Below are 23735 nucleotides of genomic sequence, written 5' to 3'. Positions count from 1 at the left end.
CTGAGTCACAACAGAACAGAGTCAAACAAACCAGAGACCAGGCAGAAATCGAAACCAACAGCGGACAAACTTGGATTAGAGAAGAGGTAGTCTAGCAGAGAACAGGAAATACAAATGAACTAGACAGAAATGTTTTACTTAAGGTATTTGTTACTATACCTATATGCTTGCCCTTTCTCGTTGAATGTCGGTAGCTCTGTCCTTCCCGTTGAGGTAATTAACAGGTAAGATGAAGTGGAATCTACAGCAAAGGAAAAGCATTATCATGATTAGACATTCGCTCTACTAATCAAAAAATAAAACCATATGCACCTGTTTGATTAGACTGAGCTTTGTGCTTTTATATTGTGACCAGCGTGGATAAATTCATAGAAATGCTTTACTTACCGGCAGTTTTTCCTGCACTTCAGAAGGCAATCTGGCTTCTCGTCCACACATGATTTTAAAAGGGGAACTCTTTGTGGAGCCGTTCCCTTCTGATCTTAGAAAGAACAAAGTTTGCTCCAGGATCACATCCCACTCATTTCCACGTTCATTCACAAGTTTTCTAAAGGCCAATCGTGGATGCTCGTATGGTCGCGGCTCGCACCGTGTGAGAGGAAATACGAGACGAGCAGAGCACGTTAAGAGCACCTCCCGACCTTACGATAATTTTTAAACATGTTTAAAAAGTTCGGGGAGTTGGCCCGATTTTTACCAGCTGTCCCCTATTGCCAAATCATGCACAAGCACGTCACATACGCTCAATCTATATGACTAGCTCAGTGGCTGCCACATACTGCGTTCTCACACACACACACTTTCTCTCTCTCACGTGCACTCTTCTCTCTCCCTCTGGTTGTTTCGGTTAAAAGGAATGGCTGTTCTCTGCTTTTCAACAAATCATTTTCACACCTTTTTTCTTTATTTTTTTGTATCTAAAGCCATAGCAGCAACATTGAAAGCTCCGGTGTCTGTTACATGAAAACTGGCGTGATCGCGGCCGGCTCGCGGTGCAAACAGTCGTGCCGTGTACCAGCTGATTTGATGCGATGATCAAATTAAATGACTCGTAGCGTCTGCAATATCTCACGACCTTCCGAGTGTCCGAATTCGCACAGTGTACGCCCGCCTTAAGATCCTGAATAGCTTTTGCTTTTCTTTTGTTCTTTTTTTCCCCTTTTTTAAAAATGCATTTAAAATAGTTAAAACATCACAAGCCTTGACCTTGATATGCTGTAGTTTTACACTTTAGAAGTGTAATCTGCGTTTCTCCCCAGCTCTGACTCTGATACCAATGGAGTTGTATTACTTTAGGGAGTTTAGATTGGCTTTAAGTCTTTAGAATGGGCTTTTTCTGTAAAGCTTGGCTACAATTTTTACATAAGTCTTATCCAACATATTGTACTAATCTTCAAACTATTTAAAATGTGCATATACTCAAGCATTCAAGGCTGTCTTTTTTTTTTCCCTTCTTTCCCTTCTGTCTCTTCCCGACTATACCGTTTGTTTCAGGGTAGTAAGCCATGAGTGCGCTCTGTAATGCCAAGCAGTTCACAAAGAGCCGTTTCCCTGAAAGAATAAATGTAGAAATTAAGTTTGATCTTGATCAGACAGAATTCTGACAGGAATGCAGGTGTCTGTGAATTACAGTACTCAAGTTTCTTGCAACTTCATTGCTGATTTTTGTCTTCAATCCTTCAACCCACTTTGAGAAATGGTCTGTAACCGTGAGAATAAAGGCATGCCCGCTGATGGTCTCTGGAAACGGCCCAGTCAGATCCTTCCCGAGACACTCCCAGACTCAAGACGCCTAACGTAAAACAGAAAATGTAATTATCTAGCAGGCAGATGGTAGGTCCACCACAAACAACCAATAAATAAAGAAGAAAATGTAGAAAAGCAAAACAAATTCCCATACATTGATGCGGTCCGGTTTGCCGTCAAGCTCTGGAGTCTTTCCAACCTTCTGGCGTTCACATTCACAATGCTGGAAGTCTGTTTTATTTGACTGTATTCCTCCAAAACGTCCTGATTATCTCGCTTTATAAAAGCAGAGTTGCAGTTAAACCCCAGAGCTCTTATTTGGGGAAAAAGCAGTTGGGTAAGCTCTCAATTAACACCGTATGACTGGTCCGTAACATTTAACGCATGCAAGCCCAATTATATGAACATGTAGTCACTACCCATTTCTCTATCCACAGAACTGGCCAATAGTATCTGGCACTTCATTACGGCTCTTAAATTTGCCATCGTGGTCTCCAGTGGGGCGGCTGCGACGCTCCTTAAACCATTTTGCACTCCTTGGTTTTTAGAGCTCTCTTTTAGCTTTCTGTTTAACAACAATCCATCCGCAATCAAAAATTAACCGGCTTCATCCACATCAGATTCCCAAATTAAAACCATTTGTGAAACAAACCCTGACTTGGCACTAACCATAACTCTGAACTCTTCAACTCTTACAGCGCTTTTCTTTAGGGATGAACGATATATCGGCAGAGAAATTCATTTTTGATCAATGCATTGAAGCGCTTCTTTGTACCGGTCTTTAGCTTCAGCACGCGCAGTTCAAACAGAAATGCACAGCATTAATAACTACTGGGACTGTCATTCATAGCTTATTAATTCGCAGTTAGATTGATTGGCCAATATATCGGTTATTGGCTTTCATATATAAAGAATTATTGGCTATCAGCCTAAATTTTCATATCTGTGCATCCCTACTTTTCATATACAGTTCAAGACCCAGAATCAGAGAAAAGGAAACTTCCTGAGAGAAACGCTATCGGACAAGGTATAAGGAACCAAAATGTTTACCGTAGCAGCAGACAAGAGCTTGCTTCATTTCAGTGTGATCAAACTTATTTTCAGTGGTCAGTCATTTGTCAAATGAGGATAAAATAACTTCCAGACACTAACAGAATTTCATGAAATAAAAAAATGTATAAAACGACCACAACCAACCTCCAATTGCTCAAACTCTTTCATACAAAATTTCTGCTCCAATTGGATCCAGCACGATGACGGATTTGGCTGACATTTTGATAATCAGCCACAAAAGCCATGTCAGTAATTCTAGAAGATCTGAAATTCATAAACTCTTGCATACCACAATAATCCAGTGCTTTCCAGCATTGAATGGACACAGCCACAGCTCAGCATCTGAGTTCTTCATCGACTTCTAATTTGTAAATGGTTTAATGCCGTTTACTGGACACGAGGATGCTGCTATTAAGGATTGATATAGTTTTCCGATACTAATGCCAAAGTCAATACTTTTTAAAATGGTACCAGTGCCTAAACGATTGTTGTTGTTGTTGTTTTTTGGCACCAGCCAAAGTAGGAAAGTGCATTTGAATTTAAGTGGCACCGCTGACTTGCAGTTTGCCACAATTTCCATTTATCTTTTTTAAAATTAAAACTCAAGGTTATTCAATTCTAGAAGGCTGGCCGTTCAACGTCCCCGATTTACACACGACAGACTTTACGACCGGTACTGATTCCTCACCCGTCACACACTGGAAGTTCCCACTGAACACTGCAAAAGACACCACAGCAGAAAGGGTAAAAACACGGCTCTGTGGAAAAGAAATTCTCACAACGCGTTCTAGCTTACTGTAAGGAAACAAAACATGACGGTAAATATGCATTAATTAACATTTTGGCTCATATTTCATATTCTTTCCAGTTGTAAAGAGGTAACTGTCGATTATCCGTGCAAAATATGAGAGTACATTTTTATAGATTTTATTTATTGTTTAAATGTTGAACATGTCCTACCTCACCTGATATCCAGTTACACCCATGAAGGGTTTTGATTGAAGCGTTGTATAGTTTATACGAGCCCACAACAGCTTCTACTCGATGGGTATCCTTCCCATTCCAAATATCTAATTCTAAAACTTTAAAAGGAATAGATCGATATTTAAGCAGCTACACAATATTACTCATATTTGAAGTAATGTTAAATATGCATGTTGACCATTAATGACATTTTAAAACTAGTATCTTGAAAGGATATCAATGTCCACAGTACCCTTCTCCTCTGGGGTCCTGACAGGCAGCACTGGCACGTCTCTTTCTGCTGTTCCCCGATTGCACATTGTCCTGACCAGATTTTTCCTAATGTGAGAATTATAATCACAATTCTCATCTATGAATAACTTGTGCATTTATCTATATACTTGCCCTTTCTCGTTGAATGTCAGTAGCTCTGTCCTTCCCGTTGAGGTAATTAACAGGTAAGATGAAGTGAAAGGCTGAGCAAAGAAAGCATTATCACAATTTGTTCTACTAGTCAAAAAATAAAACTATGCAGATCTTCTGATTAGACTGAGCTTTGTGTTTTTATATTGTGAACTTTGTGGATCAATTCATTGAAATCTTTACTTACTGGCAGTTTTTCTGGCACTTCAGAAGGCAGTCTTAGGCAAGCTTACAATTAACACTGACTGGTCAGTAACATTCATATAACTGGAACTGCATGCTTTACAGAATATGGAATTACCCATTTCTCAATATCCACCATAATCCTTGGCCAATAATATCTGGCACACATTTCAATGCGGCTTTTAAATTTGCCGTGGTGTCCTCCGGTGGGGCGGCTGTGGAGCTCCTCAAAAGCCATCTTGCACTCCTCCTTGGTTTTAAGCGCTCTTTCTCTTATACAACAGCACACCATCTGTTATAAGTTAATCTCCTTCATTTACATCAGATTCCCAAATTCGAAGCATTTGTTGAACAACACTCAGAATTTGTCACCAATCAGGAAGTTGGAAATTTGCAGCATATTGGACAAGATTGACGTTTCGCTTTGTTAAACGCAAAAGGGAACTCATTCCTCATGAGGTAATTGAAAACTTCATCGTACCTTCCTCCCGTGCTTTCAATGCTGTAAGGAAGAGAAAAGGATTTGAAGTAGTGCTTTATCATAAGTCTGTTCCCAATTACGTCGAGAAAACAACAAGGCAGCTCACCAGGAAAGACGCTGGAGGCGGAGAATCAGGTGAAGGCAGATATAGTGCTAATCCAAGGGGGTAAACCAAAAAAAGAGCAGGGGTCGCTGTCACAGAGTCAAACAAACCAGAGACCGGGCAGAAATCGAAACCAACAGCGGACAAACTTGGATTAGAGAAGAGGTAATCTAGCAGAGAACAGGAAATGCAAATGAACTAGACAGAAAATGTGCTGTCCCACAAAGCCAGTCATCTAAATCAACAGTAAACTCTAAATGGTTAACCTTTCTTTAAAAACTCACTCAAACCAATTGCTTAAAGTGGAATTTTTTTTTTTTTTGTCAAACATCTAATAGATCTGCGTTCTATGTAAACGGTAAATGTAACTATTAAGCACAGTCTTTGAGTTCAGATTATATAAAAATGCGTCGTCATCCTACTTGATGTCTTAGGGCAAGCATATATGTATAGTAACAAATACCTTTTCTCGTTGAATGTTGGTAGCTCTGTCCTTACCGTTGAGGTAATTAACAGGTAAGATGAAGTGGAATCTACAGCAAAGGAAAAGCATTATCATGATTAGACATTCGCTCTACTAATCAAAAAATAAAACCACATGCACCTGTTTGATTAGACTGAGCTTTGTGCTTTTATATTGTGACCAGCGTGGATTACTTCATAGAAATGCTTTACTTACCGGCAGTTTTTCCTGCACTTCAGAAGGCAATCTGGCCTCCCGTCCACACATGATTTTAAAAGGGGAACTCTTTGTGGAGCCGTTCACTTCTGATCTTAGAAAGAACAAAGTTTGCTCCAGGATCACATCCCACTCATTTCCACGTTCATTCACAAGTTTTCTAAGGTCCTGAATAGCTTTTGTTCCTCCCCCCCCCCCTTTTTTTTTTAAATGCATTTAAAATAGTTAAAACATCACAAGCCTTGACCTTGATATGCTTTAGTTTTACTTTAGAAGTGTAATCTGTGTTTCTCCCCAGCTCTGACTCTGATACCAATGGAGTTGTATTACTTTAGGGAGTTTAGACTGGCTTTAAGTCTTTAGAATGGGCTTTTTCTGTAAAGCTTAGCAACAACTTTTACATAAGTCTTATCCAACATATTGTACTAATCTTCAAACGATTTAAAATGTGCATATACTCAAGCATTCAAGGCTGTCTTCTTTTTTTTTTTTTTTCCTTCGGTCTCTTCCCGACTATACCGTTTGTTTCAGGTTAGTAAGCCATGAGTGCGCTCTGTGATGCCAAGCAGTTCACAAAGAGCCGTTTCCCTGAAAGAATAAATGTAGAAATTAAGTTTGATCTTGATCAGACAGAATTCTGACAGGAATGCAGGTGTCTGTGAATTACAGTACTCAAGTTTCTTGCAACTTCATTGCTGATTTGTCTTCAATTCTTCAACCCACTTTGAGAAATGGTCCGTAACTGAGAGAATAAAGGCATGCCCACTGACGGTCTCTGGAAACGGCCCAGTCAGATCCTTCCCGAGACACTCCCAGACTCAAGACGCCTAACGTAAAACAGAAAATGTAGTTATCTAGCAGGCAGATGATAGGTCCACCACAAACAACCAATAAATAAAGAAGAAAATGTAGAAAAGCAAAATAAATTCCCATACATTGATATCGGTCCGGTTTGCCGTCAAGCACTGGAGTCTTTTCAACCTCCTGGCGTACACATTCACAATGCTGGAAGTCTGTTTTATTTTACTGTATTCCTCCAAAGCGTCCTGATTGTCTCGCTTTATAAAAGCAGATTTGCAGTTAAACCCCAGAGCTCTCTTTTAGCTTTGTTTAACAATCCAGCTGCAATCATAAATTAACCGGCTTCATCCACATCAGATTCCCAAATTAACACTGACACGACCCATAACTCTGAACTCTGCAACTCTTACAGCGGCTCTGTGGAAAAGAAATTCTCACAATGCGTTCTAGCTTACTGTAAGGAAACAAAACATGAAGGTAAATATGCATTAATACTTTGGCTAATATTTCATGTTCTTTCCAATTGTAAAGAGGTAACTGTCGATTATCCGTGCAAAATATGAGACTACAATTTTATAGAGAGATTTTTTTTTTATTTTTTATTATTGTTTAAATGTTGAACATTCGGTTTATGTCCTACCTCACCTGATAACCAGTTTCACCCATGAAGGCTTTTGATTGAAGCGTTGTATAGTTTATAAGGGCCCACAACAGCTTCTACTCGATGAGTATTCTTCCCATTCCAACTATCTAAAACTTTAAAAGGAATAGATCGATATTTAAGCAGCTACACAATATTACTCATATTTGAAGTAATGTTAAATATGCATGTTGACCATTAATGACATTTTAAAACTAGTATCTTGAAAGGATATCAATGTCCACAGTACCCTTCTCCTCTGGGGTCCTGACAGCACTGGCACGTCTCTTTCTGCTGTTCCCCGATTGCACATTGTCCTGGCCAGATTTTTCCTAATGTGAGAATTATAATCACAATTCTCATCTATGAGTAACTTGTGCATTTATCTATATACTTGCCCTTTCTTGTTGAATGTCAGTAGCTCTGTCCTTCCTGTTGAGGTAATTAACAGGTAAGATGAAGTGAAAGGCTGAGCAAAGAAAGCATTATCACAATTTGTTCTACTAGTCAAAAAATAAAACTATGCAGATCTTCTGATTAGACTGAGCTTTGTGTTTTTATATTGTGAATATTGTGGATCAATTCATAGAAATCTTTACTTACTGGCAGTTTTTCTGGCACTTCAGAAGGCAGTCTTAGGCAAGCTTACAATTAACACTGACTGGTCAGTAACATTCATATAACTGGAATTGCATGCTTTACAGAATATGGAATTACCCATTTGTCAATATCCACCGTAATCCTTGGCCAATAATATCTGGCGCACATTTCAATGCGGCTTTTAAATTTGCCGTGGTGTCCTCCGGTGGGGCTGCTGTGGAGCTCCTCAAAAACCATCTTACACTCCTCCTTGGTTTTAAGCGCTCTTTCTCTTATACAACAGCACACCATCTGTAATAAATTAATCTCCTTCATTTACATCAGATTCCCAAATTCAAAGCATTTGTTGAACAACACTCAGAATTTGTCACCAATCAGGAAGTTGGAAATTTGCAGCATATCGGACAAGATTGACGTTTCGCTTTGTTAAACGCAAAAGGGAACTCATTCCTCATGAGGTAATTGAAAACTTCATCGTACCTTCCTCCCGTGCTTTCAATGCTGTAAGGAAGAGAAAAGGATTTGAAGTAGTGCTTTATCATAAGTCTGTTCCCAATTACGTCGAGAAAACAACAAGGCAGCTCACCAGGAAAGACGCTGGAGGCGGAGAATCAGGTGAAGGCAGATATAGGCAGGGATGGGCAGTATTTCAGATATATGTATTTAAAATGCATATTTGAAATACAAAATACTATTTTTTTAATACTAAAAATCAAATGTAATTTTGTATTTAAATACATTTAAGATGAGTATTTTTGTAATTTCAAAATACTTTGAACCAGTCAACCTCTTTATCAGGAGCTGTTCATGCATCTACTAGTTCAGACTAGCCTAGAAATCTAGACGCACCCTAGCGGCAGCAAATCTAATCCGCCGCGAGTGTCTTGGTATTTTTGGCAGAGTAGTAAAAAACAATGTTTTTTTTTTTTTTTTAAGATTTAATATTAAGTGCTCATGGAAGAGATGAGTTTTTACCTGTCTTTTGAATGAAGCGAGTGATTGTCGTGCATATGGAGGGAAGATCGTTCCACCAACCAGGGACAATGAAAAGTCCTGGAGAGGGATTTCATGCCTCTCTGTGATGGTACCACATGTCTTCTCTCATTAGCTGAGCGAAGGCTTCTGGTGGGGGTGTAGACTCGTAGGAGTGAGTCGAAGTATGCGGATGCTGAGCTTGTGGAAGATCTTGAGCTTGAGTCAGGGCTTTGAATTTGATCCGGGCAGCGAGTGGTAGCCAATGCAGAGAGATGAATAGAGGTGTGACATGAGCCCTTTTGGGCTCATTGAAGACAAGACGTGCCGCAGCGTTCTGGATCATTTGCAGCAGTTTGATTGCACAAGACAGAAGTCCAGCCAGAAGTGCATTGCAATAGTCAAGTCTAGAAATGACCAGGGCTTGGACAAGAAGCTGTGTTGCATGCTCCGTAAGGAACGGTCTGATTTTCCTGATGTTGTGCAACGCAAACCTGCATGACAGAGCTGTCTTTGAGATGTGGTCTTTGAAGGACAGCTGGTCATCAAAGATTACTCCAAGATTTGACCGACCCTGAAGGGGTAATCAAAGATGAACCTAGCTGGATGTTAAAATTGTGTTGTATGGTTGGATTAACAGGGAAAACAAGCAGCTCAGTCTTTGCTAAATTGAGCTGCAGGTGAGCTGCAGGCCTTATATCTTGTATATAAGGAAGCATGCATAAACTCAAGATCTTGCATACTGTGGTGCCGGTTCTGTCAATGATCCATTCCCACCAATTATGGGCCTACCTGGTGGAGTCTCTAAATTCTCGCGTCTTTGGCATTAAGAAAGAATGAACACAAGGGTCTCTGCAAAGTAGGAAGTCCTATTCCCTTTGGGATATCCAATTACCTTTCGCTATAGAAGTCATGGATTCCAGAGGATTTGCAGTTAAAGCTAGATAATTCTCTGGATTGGTGAGTTGTCGAAGTCTTTCCTGAATCTACTGCCCTCTCCCCCCAAATAACAAGTGCCTCCTTTATCTGCCGGTTTCACAATATTTTCTTTTCAGAGAACCACTTCAATGCTGTAGATTCATTTTTGTAAGGTTGTGATCGTTTTAGTTTCCTCTGATTGGCAAAGAGACAGTCAAGTGACTCTGTACCTGTTGAGTGTCAAATTGGAAGTTCTGGAGAAACTGGTGGACTTTAAAGGGGGTTACTCTGTCAACGCTGTAGAATTGCTCTTTTTGCAGTGTTGTCCATAGCATGGTCATTATGGTACCATACTTAAAGGTGAAACAAATCCAAATGGCAAATGCAAGGCCCTTTTGAAAGAACCAAAAAGCAGTCAGCTGAAAGACCAATGTTTGCTATATTAATCACAGTCTTCTCCCTTGATTCCTGGTTCGAACACTGCCAAGAGCCGTTCGATGATCTTTGTTTACGTCCTTGTACTCCAGCCTCTTGTCTTCACTTGAGTCCACCTTTGTGTCTGGAATCTAAACAAATCCTGTACCCTAGGGTGTCGATGCAGAAAATGACCCTTCCTCATAAGCATAGTAGTGTGAATGAAACCAACCTCACACTTTGGGTCTGGTGAAATGGACTTTGTTTCTTCCAATTGTTGACTCTACCTCGATCTCTGGTCCTGCTTGAACATAGAATGCTCTTCTTTTATGAAGTCCGATAGTCTGTTCAAATCTTTAGTGGTTTCAAAAGAAAGTCCTATGCTCAAGGAATATTCCTCAGTGCAAATGCATTTAATTGACTTGTATTCATTTTTTTTTTTTTTTAGATTTTCACTTTGCTTCCTCAATGAGGGTGTTTATTGATGTGTATATAGTCAATGCGAGATCCAGTAAGAAGTATTCAGATTCAGTGCAAAGTTCTGTTATAAACCACAGATCAAACCGTGCTGACGTAGAAACCAGTAGCAACATGGCGCAATGAATAAACAAGTTGTAAAAGACTTTCAGTCCACAAATTGGTGACATTCAACATGGATTTAATGTAGTAATATCTGTGACTGTGGTATTGTGACAATAGTCAAACGCTTAAAAGTACTACACATTTTTCCAAAACCATATTTAAATTTAATGTCATGTCCAAAACAATATTTGCTCACCCTTCAAAGATTGTGCCCATTTATAAAACTAAAAGATTCAAGACGTAAAGGAACCTGTTATTTTTAAAAAAGACATTACCTTTCTATTGTAACTAGTAGGTGGCTGCAGTGCAGTATTTGCCATTTCCACTCCCTTTTCTGTCACACGTCTTGCTTTTGAATTAATATTGAGACATTTCTGACTGGTTCATTTTATATACAACAACTCAAGCTCAGTGCTTTATTGTCAGCCCCCCAGTGAGGCCAAATACTTTCTGTAGTGTCACTGGTGCTGCTGCCCTCAAATGTTAGTCTGAAGCCCTGTAAACTTGGTGTACAGAAATTGCAATTTGCAGTTTTATTCTAAGTATTTAATATCTAATAACTGTGTAACATTTTACCTAGGTTATCCAAATGCATAAAACGGTTAAGTTTACAAATGTTGTCCAACACTGTTAGTTTTCCTGAATTGCTAAAACCCATTCTCTGATCCAAACTCTTAATGGAAAATGGTAAACACGATCTCACTAAAATGCATTTTGCCCTTGTTGCAAAACGAACCCTGGCAGGCAAAAGAAACGACAACAGTTGTCATCGTTTACACTCAACGACTGAAATAAAATCAAAACTTGGTTCTAATGTGACCAAACCAACTGTACAATATTAGGCGTTCAGAGAGCGTGGGTGTACTGAATGTTGATGCCAACAATAGATGGAAACGATCTGAGAGAGGTGGAAGAGCATGATGTGGGGCGTTGATGTGATGAACACACAGGTTATCACGTGAACATAAATTCAGTGTTGTGTATATTGATTTATTGTTTGTCATGATTATGATTTTGAAATGTGTATGACAACAGTGTAGCTTGTGACTGACTGATGGGAGGCTTCATTGTCGAGGCTATGTCTAATGCCTTTTTTGCTGCTCTCAGTATGCTTCCTTTCTGTTTTGTAATTTTTTTTTTTTTTTTTTTTTTTTTTTTTTTATTAATTTTATTTTGAGCCTCTGTGAGACTATCAAATATAATCACTTGGACTTTAATGATTGCCTACTCAACTCATTCCATCTGTCCCTGGGCTTGACGGCAAATTACTGTCAAATTCACACCTGGAAGTAGAAGTTCTACAACACAAGGTCACTGTGGCTGTAACCACTTTGACACATGGTGGCAAGTTCATCAAGAAAGACAAGAACAACTGGCAAAAGGAACTTCAGCGTCGGGCCATACACTGTGCCTGCTGATGTGCTTTCTGCTGCAACTGTTGTCTGAGGCGAAGATGAGGCAGAGTTAGACGTGATGAGACTTGGGAAGAATGTTATGCACGTGAGCAAACATGGTCATGAAGATGAGAGGGAAATTGCACTCACAACCTCCTTTTGAGTCCAGACATGACAAGCATTGTGTAAAAGCAAGGTATGATCAGTCAAGTCGGAAAAGAAGGTTCATGGTCCAGTTGTGAGCAAGGAAAGTGAATTCACAGGAAAATGTTCCTCCAATTCCTCTTCATCCAAAGTCATCTTTCCCGCTAACAGATTGTCTGCCACCTTAACAACAAAGAGTTCCAGAAACTAGCATTAGGGGTCTTTTCTGACAAACCAGGAAAAATAACACTTGCAAGCAGATGAATATCATGGTGCAGAAGAGCCAATCAAGCCAACTCCCTGCATGGTGCCAGAACGCCTGATTCCAGCCCTGAAAGAGGAAGTGCAAAAGATGCAGGAGTCTGACATTAAGCCTTCAAGTGAATGGTGTAGCTCAGTCGTACTGGTGCCAAAGACTGAACACTTAGCTTCTGTGTTGCGTTCTCAACTGACCGAACATAACCGATCTCGAGAGTCGAGATGATCGAAGGACTAGGCCATAGTAAGTATTTGAAAACTTTTAGATCTATGTAAAGGATATTTGCAAGTGCCATTGACTGAACTCGACTGCTTTTTGTGTTCCTGCAGGGCTATTTCACTTCAAATATGTGCCGTTTGGTCTGCACTGGGCCGCAGCAACCTACAAACGCCTAGTTGATCAAGTGCTACAGGGTCTGGATGGCTTTGCAGCGGCGTACATTGATGATGACGTCATTTTCACTGAACCGCTTCTGGAACACCTGACAAAGGTGTTTTAAAAGAATGCAGTCTGGTTGTAAACTCAAATGCCAGATTGCTAAACAGGAAATGTCTGTCTTGGGTGATGTTGCTGCAGGAGGATCAGCGAGGTCTCAAGTGGACGAACTGCAAGCAATTTTGTCGTGCACCTCCAAGAAAAGTGCTCGATCGTTTTTGGGGTTTGATAGGCTGGTACAGAAGCTCTAGCCATCAAATGGACCTTGGACACTTCTAAAAGTACCGATTGGTAAAGACTTTTTGCTTGGCTCTGATTATAGAGCTTTGCATTGGCTTAAGAGAATGAGACCCTAATGTAAGAATAACACAAAGGTATTTATCCCTTCAGCCTTTTAAATTTGAAATCCAGTATAGACCAGCAGTGTGACGACTGGTTACATCACTCTTGAGGTCATGGGGTGTGTGAACTCAGGTTATCATTTGAACATCAGTTATTGTGTGGTATTATATTGTTATATTATTGTATATATTTATCCTGATTATGAATTGAAATGTGTATGTAAACAATGTCTAGTGTTCAAGATATGTTTTGTAGCGGAGTACAAGTATAGAACAGACTTTGAAGAGTTCATATTTCTTAGATGGTATAGCTTACCTGTGGTCCAGTGTTTAGTGGGAGCGTCATGATGTAAAGTTTGGCTTGTTAGGGGTTATGCAGATTAAGGCCCCGATCACACAGAATGTGTTTTTGCAGCGAGAGGCACCTTTTTTGAATGGATTTCGGTTGGCAGAGAGCCTTATGCGCCCTGGGCGACTCGTGTTTAAACCGCTTGCTGCGCCTCGCGTTTTTGAAGGAGCGCTCAGAGCGCATGAAGTTGAAAAAAAGTCAACTCTGAGCGGAAAAGCGCGCAACGTCACCGCGCTTATTTTCTGTTGTCCAATCGAATGAATGAAGAGGCGGGCCTTGCGTTGTGTTGACCGTTACATTGATTTGACTGACAGTACAGGTGATTCGGTGGTTGCCTAGAAGCATTAAAGTGCACTGCTCTTTTTTTTTTTTTTTTTTTTTTTTTTTTTTTTTTTTTTTTTTTTTTTGAATGGAAAAAAACTGCCTACCAAAAAAGGGAGTGCAGTGCATCTCAGGTTCAAAAACGCGTTCTGTGATCGGGGCCTTACTAGGACATAGCTTGATATGAATGCCTTTGGTAATTGTCTTAAGATGTCCTTTTACATTTGATCTGTGATCATGATCAGGATTTGTTTAAATGTGTGGGTTAAAATGGCACTGTTTTCTGTCATGGGTGTTGGTCAACCCCTATTGTCATGATCTGTTAATGTTTGATGGGAAGTTTGCATATACAAGACGTATTGTTTTGTACAGTGTAATTATTATTTTTTTACTTTTTGAAGCATGTGATGAGACTGCTGTCAGAATAAAATAAGTTGGACTGTAATGATTGCATACTTTGAATTTGTCTGTAGAATTTATCTGGTTAAGTTATTCTACCACTGAAATTATTTTCGTGACATGACCTTCATTTTTAAGAGATTTAAAATGTACTTTTGCGTTTTGACTGCTAAGCCAGAATCAGATGTGCTCAGTGCTCGTCACATTACTGCTATGCAGTTTTCAACCACATAATGTTTATTTTAGGTTTCAGACATTTAAATAGACATTGCACACTTGATAAACGGAACAAACTCCAGCTGGTCCAAAACGCAGCAGCTTCAGTTCTTACCCAAGAAGAACGACCATATTAACCCGGTTCTGTCAACACAATGTCCCTATTAAACATTGCATACATTTTCAATTCTTACAAGCTTACAAAGCACTAAATGGTTGAGCTCCCCAGTACTTAAGTGAGTCAGTTGAGAGTACCTAGAGCAGGGCTCCTTAAACTCAGTCCTGAAGGGCCACTGTCCTGCAGATTTTAGCTCCAACTCTGATCAAACACATTCCTCTGATTTTTCTAGTGATCCTGAAGACATTAAATGGCTTGTTCTGGTGTGTTTGACTAAAGTTTTGTTGGTTGAACTTAAAGTAACCTGGTTGCCTTAAATTGAGTTTATTGTAATTAGTTTATACAATGAAGTAAATTAGTTTAAATAAACTCAAAATATGATTGTATCTGAACCACAATTTGAAATCACGAAAATAGCACAATTTGACATTCACAGTCATGAATAAAACGCACAATTACCCAATATGCTTACATAATATTTGAATAAAGGTTGTTGCTTAAATGTTCATTGTATTAATTTAATTTTAATGAACTCAATTTTAAGGCAACCAGATAACTGATAACCGAAATATTATTCAACATATATGAAATATTAGTGGTTAAACGTTAAATAAACAAAGGTGCCTTGACATACTTTTTCACCTATTATATAATATGGAAGTATGTTTTTAGATGCAGCCAATAGTAATAGAACTCAACCTGGCCCCACCCCTTTGTTTTGCATATGCCTTGGGTGGGAATTATTTAAATGAGGAAATAACCTCTACAGGTTTAGAGTAGCACAATTCTTTTTTTAGAATGGTCATATATTTTTTAATTTGCCAAAATATCCAGCAGAGTATATTTTGTGATTCTGTAAACCACTATACAATGAACTTTTATAAACGCTAAGAAAAAAACAAATGACAGACAAAGAAGTACAGTGACGGGTGGAATCAATATTTAGTAATGAAAGTTATGTACATTTCTATATGATAGGCTAAACATAGAAAATATATAAAAATAGAACATTTATGGATATTATGCCATTGGTGAACCACTGAATTATAACAATCTAAAAAAAACAGTGAAAACAAAATGAGACATCCTGGCAGGGAATAAAAGGTGTGAGTCCAGGTCCAGTGTAAACTCTAACATCACTTCCGGTCAGATCGTTTTTTGGGGACGTTTTCATACACAGAGTCCGTCTTTGGTTTCTGTAATGAAAACACACATTCGGTCAGGAAACTTCTGATGAGACAGGAAATGAATAACAGACAAAGGCTTCTCTGAATATCCTTGTTATTTTCTTAATAAACCACTTCAAATCCCACATAGATCAGTAGAACTGAACATCATTTTCTTTAGTTTTTACTCCAACGGTTGATCTTGTACGTTGCTTTATTTTTAATGTGAAAATCTACACATGCAGTCAATTCTTAAAAACAAAAATGACTAGGTTACTTCTACTAACAGATGCTAACATGGAGCAGCGAGAGGAAATGACATCAATCATGACTTTAAACCGTTAAATCATCAAACAGTTGAACTTCTGAAGGTTTGTCATGACAGCTTCTGCTCTGAGAATGATTGCCTTTCACACTAAAGCAACAGCAAACACACTTGTTGCAGCACGTCTACAAAACAACCAATGGCTGCATTCAGCGCAGATACTCATGAACCGCAGAGCTTCAGGACACACTTCAGCTTTAAACTAAAGATGCATCAATGCAACAGCGGCAGAACTTGCTAGCGCTCATTCGATTTAATGCGTAACAAAGTCCAAGTCAACTCGAGAGAACTGTTTTCGTAAGTTACCATTTTCAGTTGATTAAAGATTTCACCTGTCTTTGTGTGACTTATTTGTTTACACGTTCTTAAACCGATTATGCTTGAGTAGACAATGAACTAGTTTACCTATTTATTCCATTGTTAATAGAATCAGGCTATTAGTTCATTTAATTGCATGTTCAAAGCTTTTATAATCCCTAAATTCCCGTGCTGAAGCCCATTGCACATGCGTGATGCACAGATCACCGTATACTCTCCAAAAGTGTGATAAGATTTGCACGAGCCGTTCCTTAGACGGGGATGATACAATGTGCCATCCATTTGAGTTCTATTGAGAATTGAGCTCTTCAAAACACTAGAGAAAGTCAAACGTGATCTAAAACAGCCACATAAACTAAAAAGACATCGTCCTATAATCCGTCTCCACCCGCCAGCATAAATTTGAAAGCTTTATAAACTGGCCACATTTACTACTTATGTTCTAATGTATTCATTGTGGTAAATTTTGACTTCTTGTCCAAATTCTTTAACTTATTGTAGAAACAAATATATAATAAAATGAAAAATGTACATTTTCTGCCAGTACATTATCTAGTAATTTTACGGACATTTCCGTTGACCCTTAAAACACAAATTAATGCAATCTGTAATTCAAAATACAGGTAAAACTCCTGTACAAAACCAATACGGAAAATTCTTTCATATTTATACAGTACATTGTGCCCTATTTTTACGGATTTTTTTTTTTGTGTGTGTATGTATGTATGTATGTATATATAAATATATATATCTGTTAAGTGAATAGATTTTTTCACTAAATATATTACAACTGTGGCATGATTGTAGCTAAAGTTTCTGAATGTGTATGTCTCATAGCAAATGCTATAGATAATGAATTAAGAAAACACTTAACATTAGCCTTAGCATGGTGAAGAGCCTTCAGTGGTCTTAACTATATCCTTATTGTAACAAATGCTAGAGTTAAACAATTACCAGAACTGTTATTTTTTCACAAGTACAATTAAGAAATACCTTTAAAGTCGGGACCTTCTTGAAATATTGACTAAACAATTTGCTTTCTCCATGTTTTGCTAATAATGAAAGATATATCAGAAAAAAATGGCTTTCAGATATATACAAGAGATGACAGGATATTAACATTGCCAATATATAAAAAAAAAGTAAAGTAAAAGTGAAGTTAGTTTGACTTTGATTGATAATTCTGTCAAACTGATTCGGTTTTCAGTGCTTAAAATAAAATGCATCATATCCTATATAAACAAGTATAGAGGCTATTACTTTTTTGCAGTTATGTTAAACGTATTCTGTGTTTTGTCAGCTTATTGAAGTTCGCGTATGTGACAGGAAACCGTCTGTAGTGTGGATTTAAAGGGATAGTTCACCCGAAAACAGAAGAAAGAATTTTGTAAGGTTTTGGAACAACTTGAGGACGAGTAAATAATGACGATCCAGATAGTCAGCGAGTGTTTTGTTGTGGACTTCGACTCTTTTTTTGACCCCAACGAGTCGCAATGATATGTTGGAAGTCGGAACACTCTTCGGTTTTTAATGCTTCAATCACAAATGAAATACTCAAAGTCGGATACACGAATGATTACGTTTTGACGTAACTACTGGGACATAACCTGATTTATTCATTAATGCCGCCTTCAAGTGCTTGCATAAATGTAATAATTCCCACTTCTGAACTTATGATTCTGAGCTCATCTCATTCAGAATTTGAAATGGGAGTGCGTTCATGTGCAATTTTTATCTAGGAAACTCGTATTTACGATAATACCGGGACAACCGCTTATTTCAAGAAGCTGTTTTTTAAGCGAATGGATGTGCCTGTAAACGTGCTCACTGAATGGGGAAAAAAGATGCAATGAATGCGAATGGTGACCAAGCCCGTCAGATATAATAATTTATCCAATTTTTTATGTCTGCAAAATGATAATATCCATGTAAGATGGAACTCTGTATATACACCGAGGTGCATACTGTTTAGTGTAAATAGGTTAAAAACTCTCCTTTTGATCGGCTCCCTACTGAAGGTTATGACGGTTGAGTCTATAGCCACCCACGTCTGTTCACTGACCGTCTGATGCTGAACACTTCAGTCAGCTTCAAACACACACTGACTGACTGACTGACTGACTTCTTACCTTTTGTCGTGTTCTCGGTTTGCACAAGGCTGAATCTGTTCTGTCCTCCTCCTGGGTCTCGACTGTTAAAACAACAAAACTTGCAGTCTTATACAGAAATCTATAGTAACAAATACATATTTTTGCTTTAGATACATTATTTGTAGTTCGTATTGTGTAGTTAATAAAGGCTCTCCTGACCTGTTTTTCTACATTTCCTGCAGATGCAGCACATCCCGACTACAGCTACAACCAGCAGAGATCCGGCAGAGATCAGCACTATGTACAATAAAGGTAGACCTTGATCTGTAATGGACAAAATGAGCCATTAGTGAATGAATATCAGCACGACTGTAACATGATAGAGCTCAGCTTAGTTAATCAACATTATTATCAACACCACCATACCTGGACATGTGTGACAGAGCCGAGTGATGTTGAGATGTTGAGTCTGGTTGCTGATGGGGTTGCTCACGACACAACTATAGGGATTTTTATCAGCAAACTTCACCTCTAAAGAAAGGCTTCTGTTATGATGGGACACGTTGATGCTGGATAATAAACTGATTCTTTTGTACCAGGAGAGAGTCGCATGACTCGCATTCAACACCGAACACACCAATAAACAATTCTGGCGTGACGGCGATGATGATGAAGAACATTGTGAAGAGTTTCTGGTAATGATCGGTGTGGGCAGAGGAGCTGGAAAACCAGGGAATAAACAGAAATGTGGGTAAATATAGTCATCAATCTTATTTTCTGTGTATTTTGATGACATTTCAATATGAGTGTTTCTCAAAATTTCAATATGTAAATAGTTAAAGGAACATTCAGAGTTCAGTACAGTTTAAGCTCGGTCAATAGCATTTGAATTCAACAATGAATGAGGTTTCAATAGTCAGCCAGAAGATATGAACAATATGAACGTTAACATTACTTTAGTGTGGGGGGGGGGGGGGAAATACTCCCTAACCTTTTGTGTGTGAAGTTGTCTTTTTAATTTTGTCGCTTTGAAAACACCTAAAACCCTAAAATGACCCCCCAAAAAATATCATTTAAACAACTTTACAGTTCAAATACTGCACAAGTTTCATTGTGTTTCTATTAAATTGTAAGCTTCACATTTCTCCTCAAAACTGAATTCTAAGCGCTTTACCGTAAACGTTTTTTTTCTTTTCTTGCCGTACCCATTTTTTCCCCCAGAATATTTTTTTGTGGTGATCAACATTATACTATCGATTAAGTTTAACTTGTATTAAACTCAAAATATTTCTTAACATTTTCCTAATAACAAGAACATATGAAGGACCGAAGAAATGATCTCCACTCACCGTAGACAGAAACTCTGAATGTTTTTGATGATCGTTTCGCTCCACTTATCACCACTTCATAATCTCCAGCGTGTTCAGTTGAGATGTTTGTGATGGTCAGAGATCCGGTTTGATGATCCAGCTTCAGTCTGTCTCTGAATCTCCCATCAGTGCCGTTATATGTGGAGAATATCTCAGCAGCTCTACTGATTTCAGCTATCAGAGACTTTTTAGCTCCATATTTCCACAGTAGGTCTTCATCTTCAGATATTTTAGCAATATGTGTTTTTAAAATGATTGATTCTCCCTCCGTCACTGACAGTGAATCCGCAAACACACCTGGAGAACACAAAAAGGTTAAAAGCTGAAATCCGTTTGTAGTTTTTAGCAGCAGAGGCACAAAACTAAACGTGATATTTAATGTGCTTTAAACTTATCAAAATAAATAAAGTTACTTGCTAAGTTAATTACAGCGGAGTAAAACTTCAAATTTAAATCTGCTAGAGACCTTCAATAGTTTTATATTTGGCTCATTAAAAATGAGACCTGTGTTGGAAGAACAGCAAATGCAAATCATCTTAATCTGAACCTGTAGCAGCTTTATTTCTCTAAACTGAAATAAATTAGGGTGACACCTTTATTTTAAAATGATGTACTTACTATAACAGCAAATTATGCATAATTACAAATAACTAACCCTAACCCTAGCCATAACTCTATAAGTACATAGTTATTTGGTATTACTAAATACTTATTTATTACTTATTTGAGTATGTGCGATATAACCAAGTCACTTGTAACTGAAATTAGGCAAACTTACCAGACAGACGGCACCAACTCAAACAGAATAAAACGAACACTGAAGAATGAAACATTTTCTTCAGCGGGTCAGTGAAAACTCTGATCTAATAAGACTATCTGCTGAAAACACTCACTCTGGTGTGAATCCTCCACCCACTGAGTTCGACCACCCTACTAGTTCACACACACACACACACAATGCACACATGCTACATATGTGTGTAGAGTCGTGAATCAATACGCTGATTCAAAACCGTTTGAAACTTTGTTTTGAAATCGGCCCATCCCTATATAAGTTATTTTTTAACGACTAGCACAAACATAGCATAAACTATCCTCGTCGGTTCATAAAATGATTGTAGAGCCGCTGTAGTGAGACGGGCTTTGTGACGACGTCTTTAGAGCCTTTATGGGTCTTGAGAGAGGAAATGACATTGGTGTCAATGAAGGCCTTTCTGAGCCATCGGATTTCAACACTAATATCTTCATCTGTGTCTGAAGATGAACGGAGGTCTTACGGGTGTCGACAGACTTAGGGTAAGTGATTATTGACAGAATTTTCATTTTTGGGTGAACTAACCAACTAACCATCCTTCACGAGTATTTCATTTGATAAAAAACTATATACACAAGGATCTACACGACAACCCTTCAGAAGTTCAGTTTAACTCAAAGAAATTATGACAAATAATTACACAGTAGTGTGCACTTATTTGAGTAATAATAACAATAATAATACAGTTTATTAAAACATATTTGAAAACACAGTCAAAGGTCTTCATTACAACCCGCCAAAATAAAAGTTTGGTCTAACTTGAAAAAAATATAAAAAAAGTAATAGTTTATTACTATTGCACAGAAAATATACTTCTTAAGTAATAATAATAATAATATAATAAGGATATATATATATATTTTTTAAATCATGCCTGTTTTAATTTAAATGGTAAGTTACCAAAAAATAAGTAATGGAAATAAAAATACTGTGATATACCGTGAAGCTGCCAGAATCCTAAAAAAATACAGATTTTTGGTCAAACGGCCGAGTTAAAAACTATCAAATCATGGATCAAATGGAAAACATATTTTAATGTTAAGATCGATGGTTTCTGAAGGGTAGTTTATGATTGTGTCAAAAATGAAAAAGCAGTGGATTGGATTATTGAATATTAGTCTGCCTAAATGATAAATCTAATGGATTTTAAAATGGCTTAATAAAACCGTCTGCCATCTTACAATGCTGGTCTGAGGTGTGACTCTCAGCTCAACATCTGAGTCAAACTGAAACCTGCTGCGGTCGGTTTTCTTCAGAAACACGGTTTGATCTGTTGAGTGGACAAACAGCTCATGCATGAAAATGTCCATTTGTTTGATGCATGTTTAGTTTGCAGGTGAAGGGCTTCTTCCTGTCCTGCCTTTATGAACTTCACCAGCCAGAGCCTGACTTTCCTCCAACATAGATAAGACGGGGCCCTAGGCGACCGCCTATATAGCCTAATGGAAAGGCCGGCTCTGTATTTTGTGGCACCCTACTTGACATTTAGTGTTAGTGCGGCCCGCGCGTTGCTCTGAAAACCATTTTTGGCGGAGTCGTTGCATGTGCCACGCTTTATGTCTCACTTTGTGTGTGTATGTGCATGTGTGTGTGGGGGGGGGAGGGGGCATGTTTTTGTGACATATGAGGACACAAATGTGTATAATAACATGGTAATGACTTAGGTATTACAAGGAAAGGGTGACTTATGGGGACATTGGCCATGTCCCCACTTTTCAAAATGCTTATAAATCACACAGGATGAGTTTTTTTAGAAAGTAAAAATGCAGAATGTTTCCTGTGATGGGTAGGTTTAGAGGCAGGGGCAGTGTAGGGGGATATAAAATACGATTTGTCCAGTATAAAAACCATTACGCCTTGGGAATGTCCCCATATGTCACAAAAACAAACAATGTGTTAGTGTTAGGTGTGTGTGTGTTAGCTCGGCCCTCTCTCATGCAGTATAATTGGTTGACACCGCTGACATGAACAGAGGCTAATCAGACAGTCCAAATGAATGTGGTTTAACGGCGCTCAAAATGGCAGGGTTTACATTCTCTTCTGGCTCGCGCAGTCTTCACACACACACACACACACAGACGAGCGCGTCAATCTATCGCGTAATGGGGTATCAAAGCTTTATAATACCTTGTTACTAATAGCTGATCAATATTACACTTATTATTATTATTATTAATTTTTATTTATTTATTTTTATTTATTTTTTATTGTTATTATTATTAACATCATTGTTACTACTACTATTATTATCACTATTAATGGCTTTATCAATATTTACCATTATTAATATTATTATTACTATTACTACTATTGTTTTTATTTGTCCTCTTCCTGACCCTTTAACCTTCTCCTCATTCCGGATGAAATCAGTATATTTGTTAATATGTTTGTCATTACTACTACTGATAATACTATTATTACTATTTGTCATTTCTAATTAATTAGATTTATCATTATTATTGTTATTATTATTTATATTGCTATTACTATTGCTGTTGTCACCTTATTCATACCCCATTTTATTTTCCTTATTTATACACATATATTTTTTGGTTATGTCTGTTGTACTTCTCTACATGATCCTTTATTCATACATTAACACACACACACACACACACACACACACACACACACACACATCGTACTGGCATGTTGTGTTTTGTTGGCCTTTGTATTTGTATTTTGCATCTAACTTCTCTTTTGTAAATATTGTACTGGTCATTTTGCATAATAAAAAAGAAAATTTTTTTTTAAAAAAAATCTATCGCGTAATGCCGTTGCGGAGAGAGACTATTCTTTCCGGTGAAATCACAAAACTAAATTGCACACACAAAAATGCACACAAAATGCAACGTGTCCATGCTCTTAATATACAATCATTGATGAACATTTAATGAAGGAAACTATATGAGCGGATTAGAACTCTGAACATTTGAGACGATTTACTAAAAGAGGAACTCAAATATAAGCAGCGGATGTACGTATTTATTCACTCATGCGAAGAATCTAATAAAATATTTGATATTTTGATTTGAAAATTGTTTGCAAATGGTCCCAAATTGATTTTTTCCCAACTAGAATTAGACGTAGAATTTTGTTCACTGTTCTGTTTGACCTG

At 38.0% G+C, this 23735-nt stretch overlaps 2 protein-coding genes across 2 annotated transcripts in view; one reads left to right on the top strand and one right to left on the bottom strand.

Moving 5' to 3' along the window:
• Positions 1 to 15573: 15573 nt before the first annotated feature.
• LOC137040076 (SLAM family member 9-like) lies at positions 15574 to 20982 on the bottom strand. Its single transcript, XM_067415491.1, has 6 exons — positions 20582 to 20982; positions 19783 to 20100; positions 18860 to 19153; positions 18653 to 18757; positions 18473 to 18534; positions 15574 to 15730 (listed from the first exon to the last, which is right to left on the bottom strand). The coding sequence occupies exons 1-6, from the start codon at positions 20634 to 20636 to the stop codon at positions 15671 to 15673; spliced, it is 894 nt and encodes a 297-aa protein (XP_067271592.1). The 5' UTR covers positions 20637 to 20982; the 3' UTR covers positions 15574 to 15670.
• The window catches only part of LOC137040075 (pregnancy-specific glycoprotein 22-like), a 40292-nt gene continuing 32782 nt past the window's right edge, over positions 16226 to 23735 (top strand). Inside the window, exons 1-3 of the mRNA XM_067415489.1 lie at positions 16226 to 16322; positions 18676 to 18745; positions 19033 to 19180. Of these exons, the coding sequence (XP_067271590.1) occupies positions 19132 to 19180 (49 nt within the window). The 5' untranslated portion in view covers positions 16226 to 16322; positions 18676 to 18745; positions 19033 to 19131. The remainder of the gene's footprint in view (positions 16323 to 18675; positions 18746 to 19032; positions 19181 to 23735) is intronic.

Source organism: Pseudorasbora parva, chromosome 14, assembly GCF_024679245.1.
Source record: "Pseudorasbora parva isolate DD20220531a chromosome 14, ASM2467924v1, whole genome shotgun sequence".
Taxonomy (NCBI): domain Eukaryota; kingdom Metazoa; phylum Chordata; class Actinopteri; order Cypriniformes; family Gobionidae; genus Pseudorasbora; species Pseudorasbora parva.
This window is presented reverse-complemented; position numbering and strand designations above follow the sequence as displayed.

Excerpts from the sequence above, each read along its gene's own strand:
- LOC137040076 (XM_067415491.1), bottom strand. The coding sequence starts at position 20,636 with ATGTTTCATTCTTCAGTGTTCGTTTTATTCTGTTTGAGTTGGTGCCGT. Across the intron at positions 20,101-20,581 it reads GAGTTGGTGCCGTCTGTCTG|GTGTGTTTGCGGATTCACTG; the intron begins GTAAGTTTGCCT and ends TGTGTTCTCCAG. Across the intron at positions 19,154-19,782 it reads ATTCAGAGTTTCTGTCTACG|CTCCTCTGCCCACACCGATC; the intron begins GTGAGTGGAGAT and ends CTGGTTTTCCAG.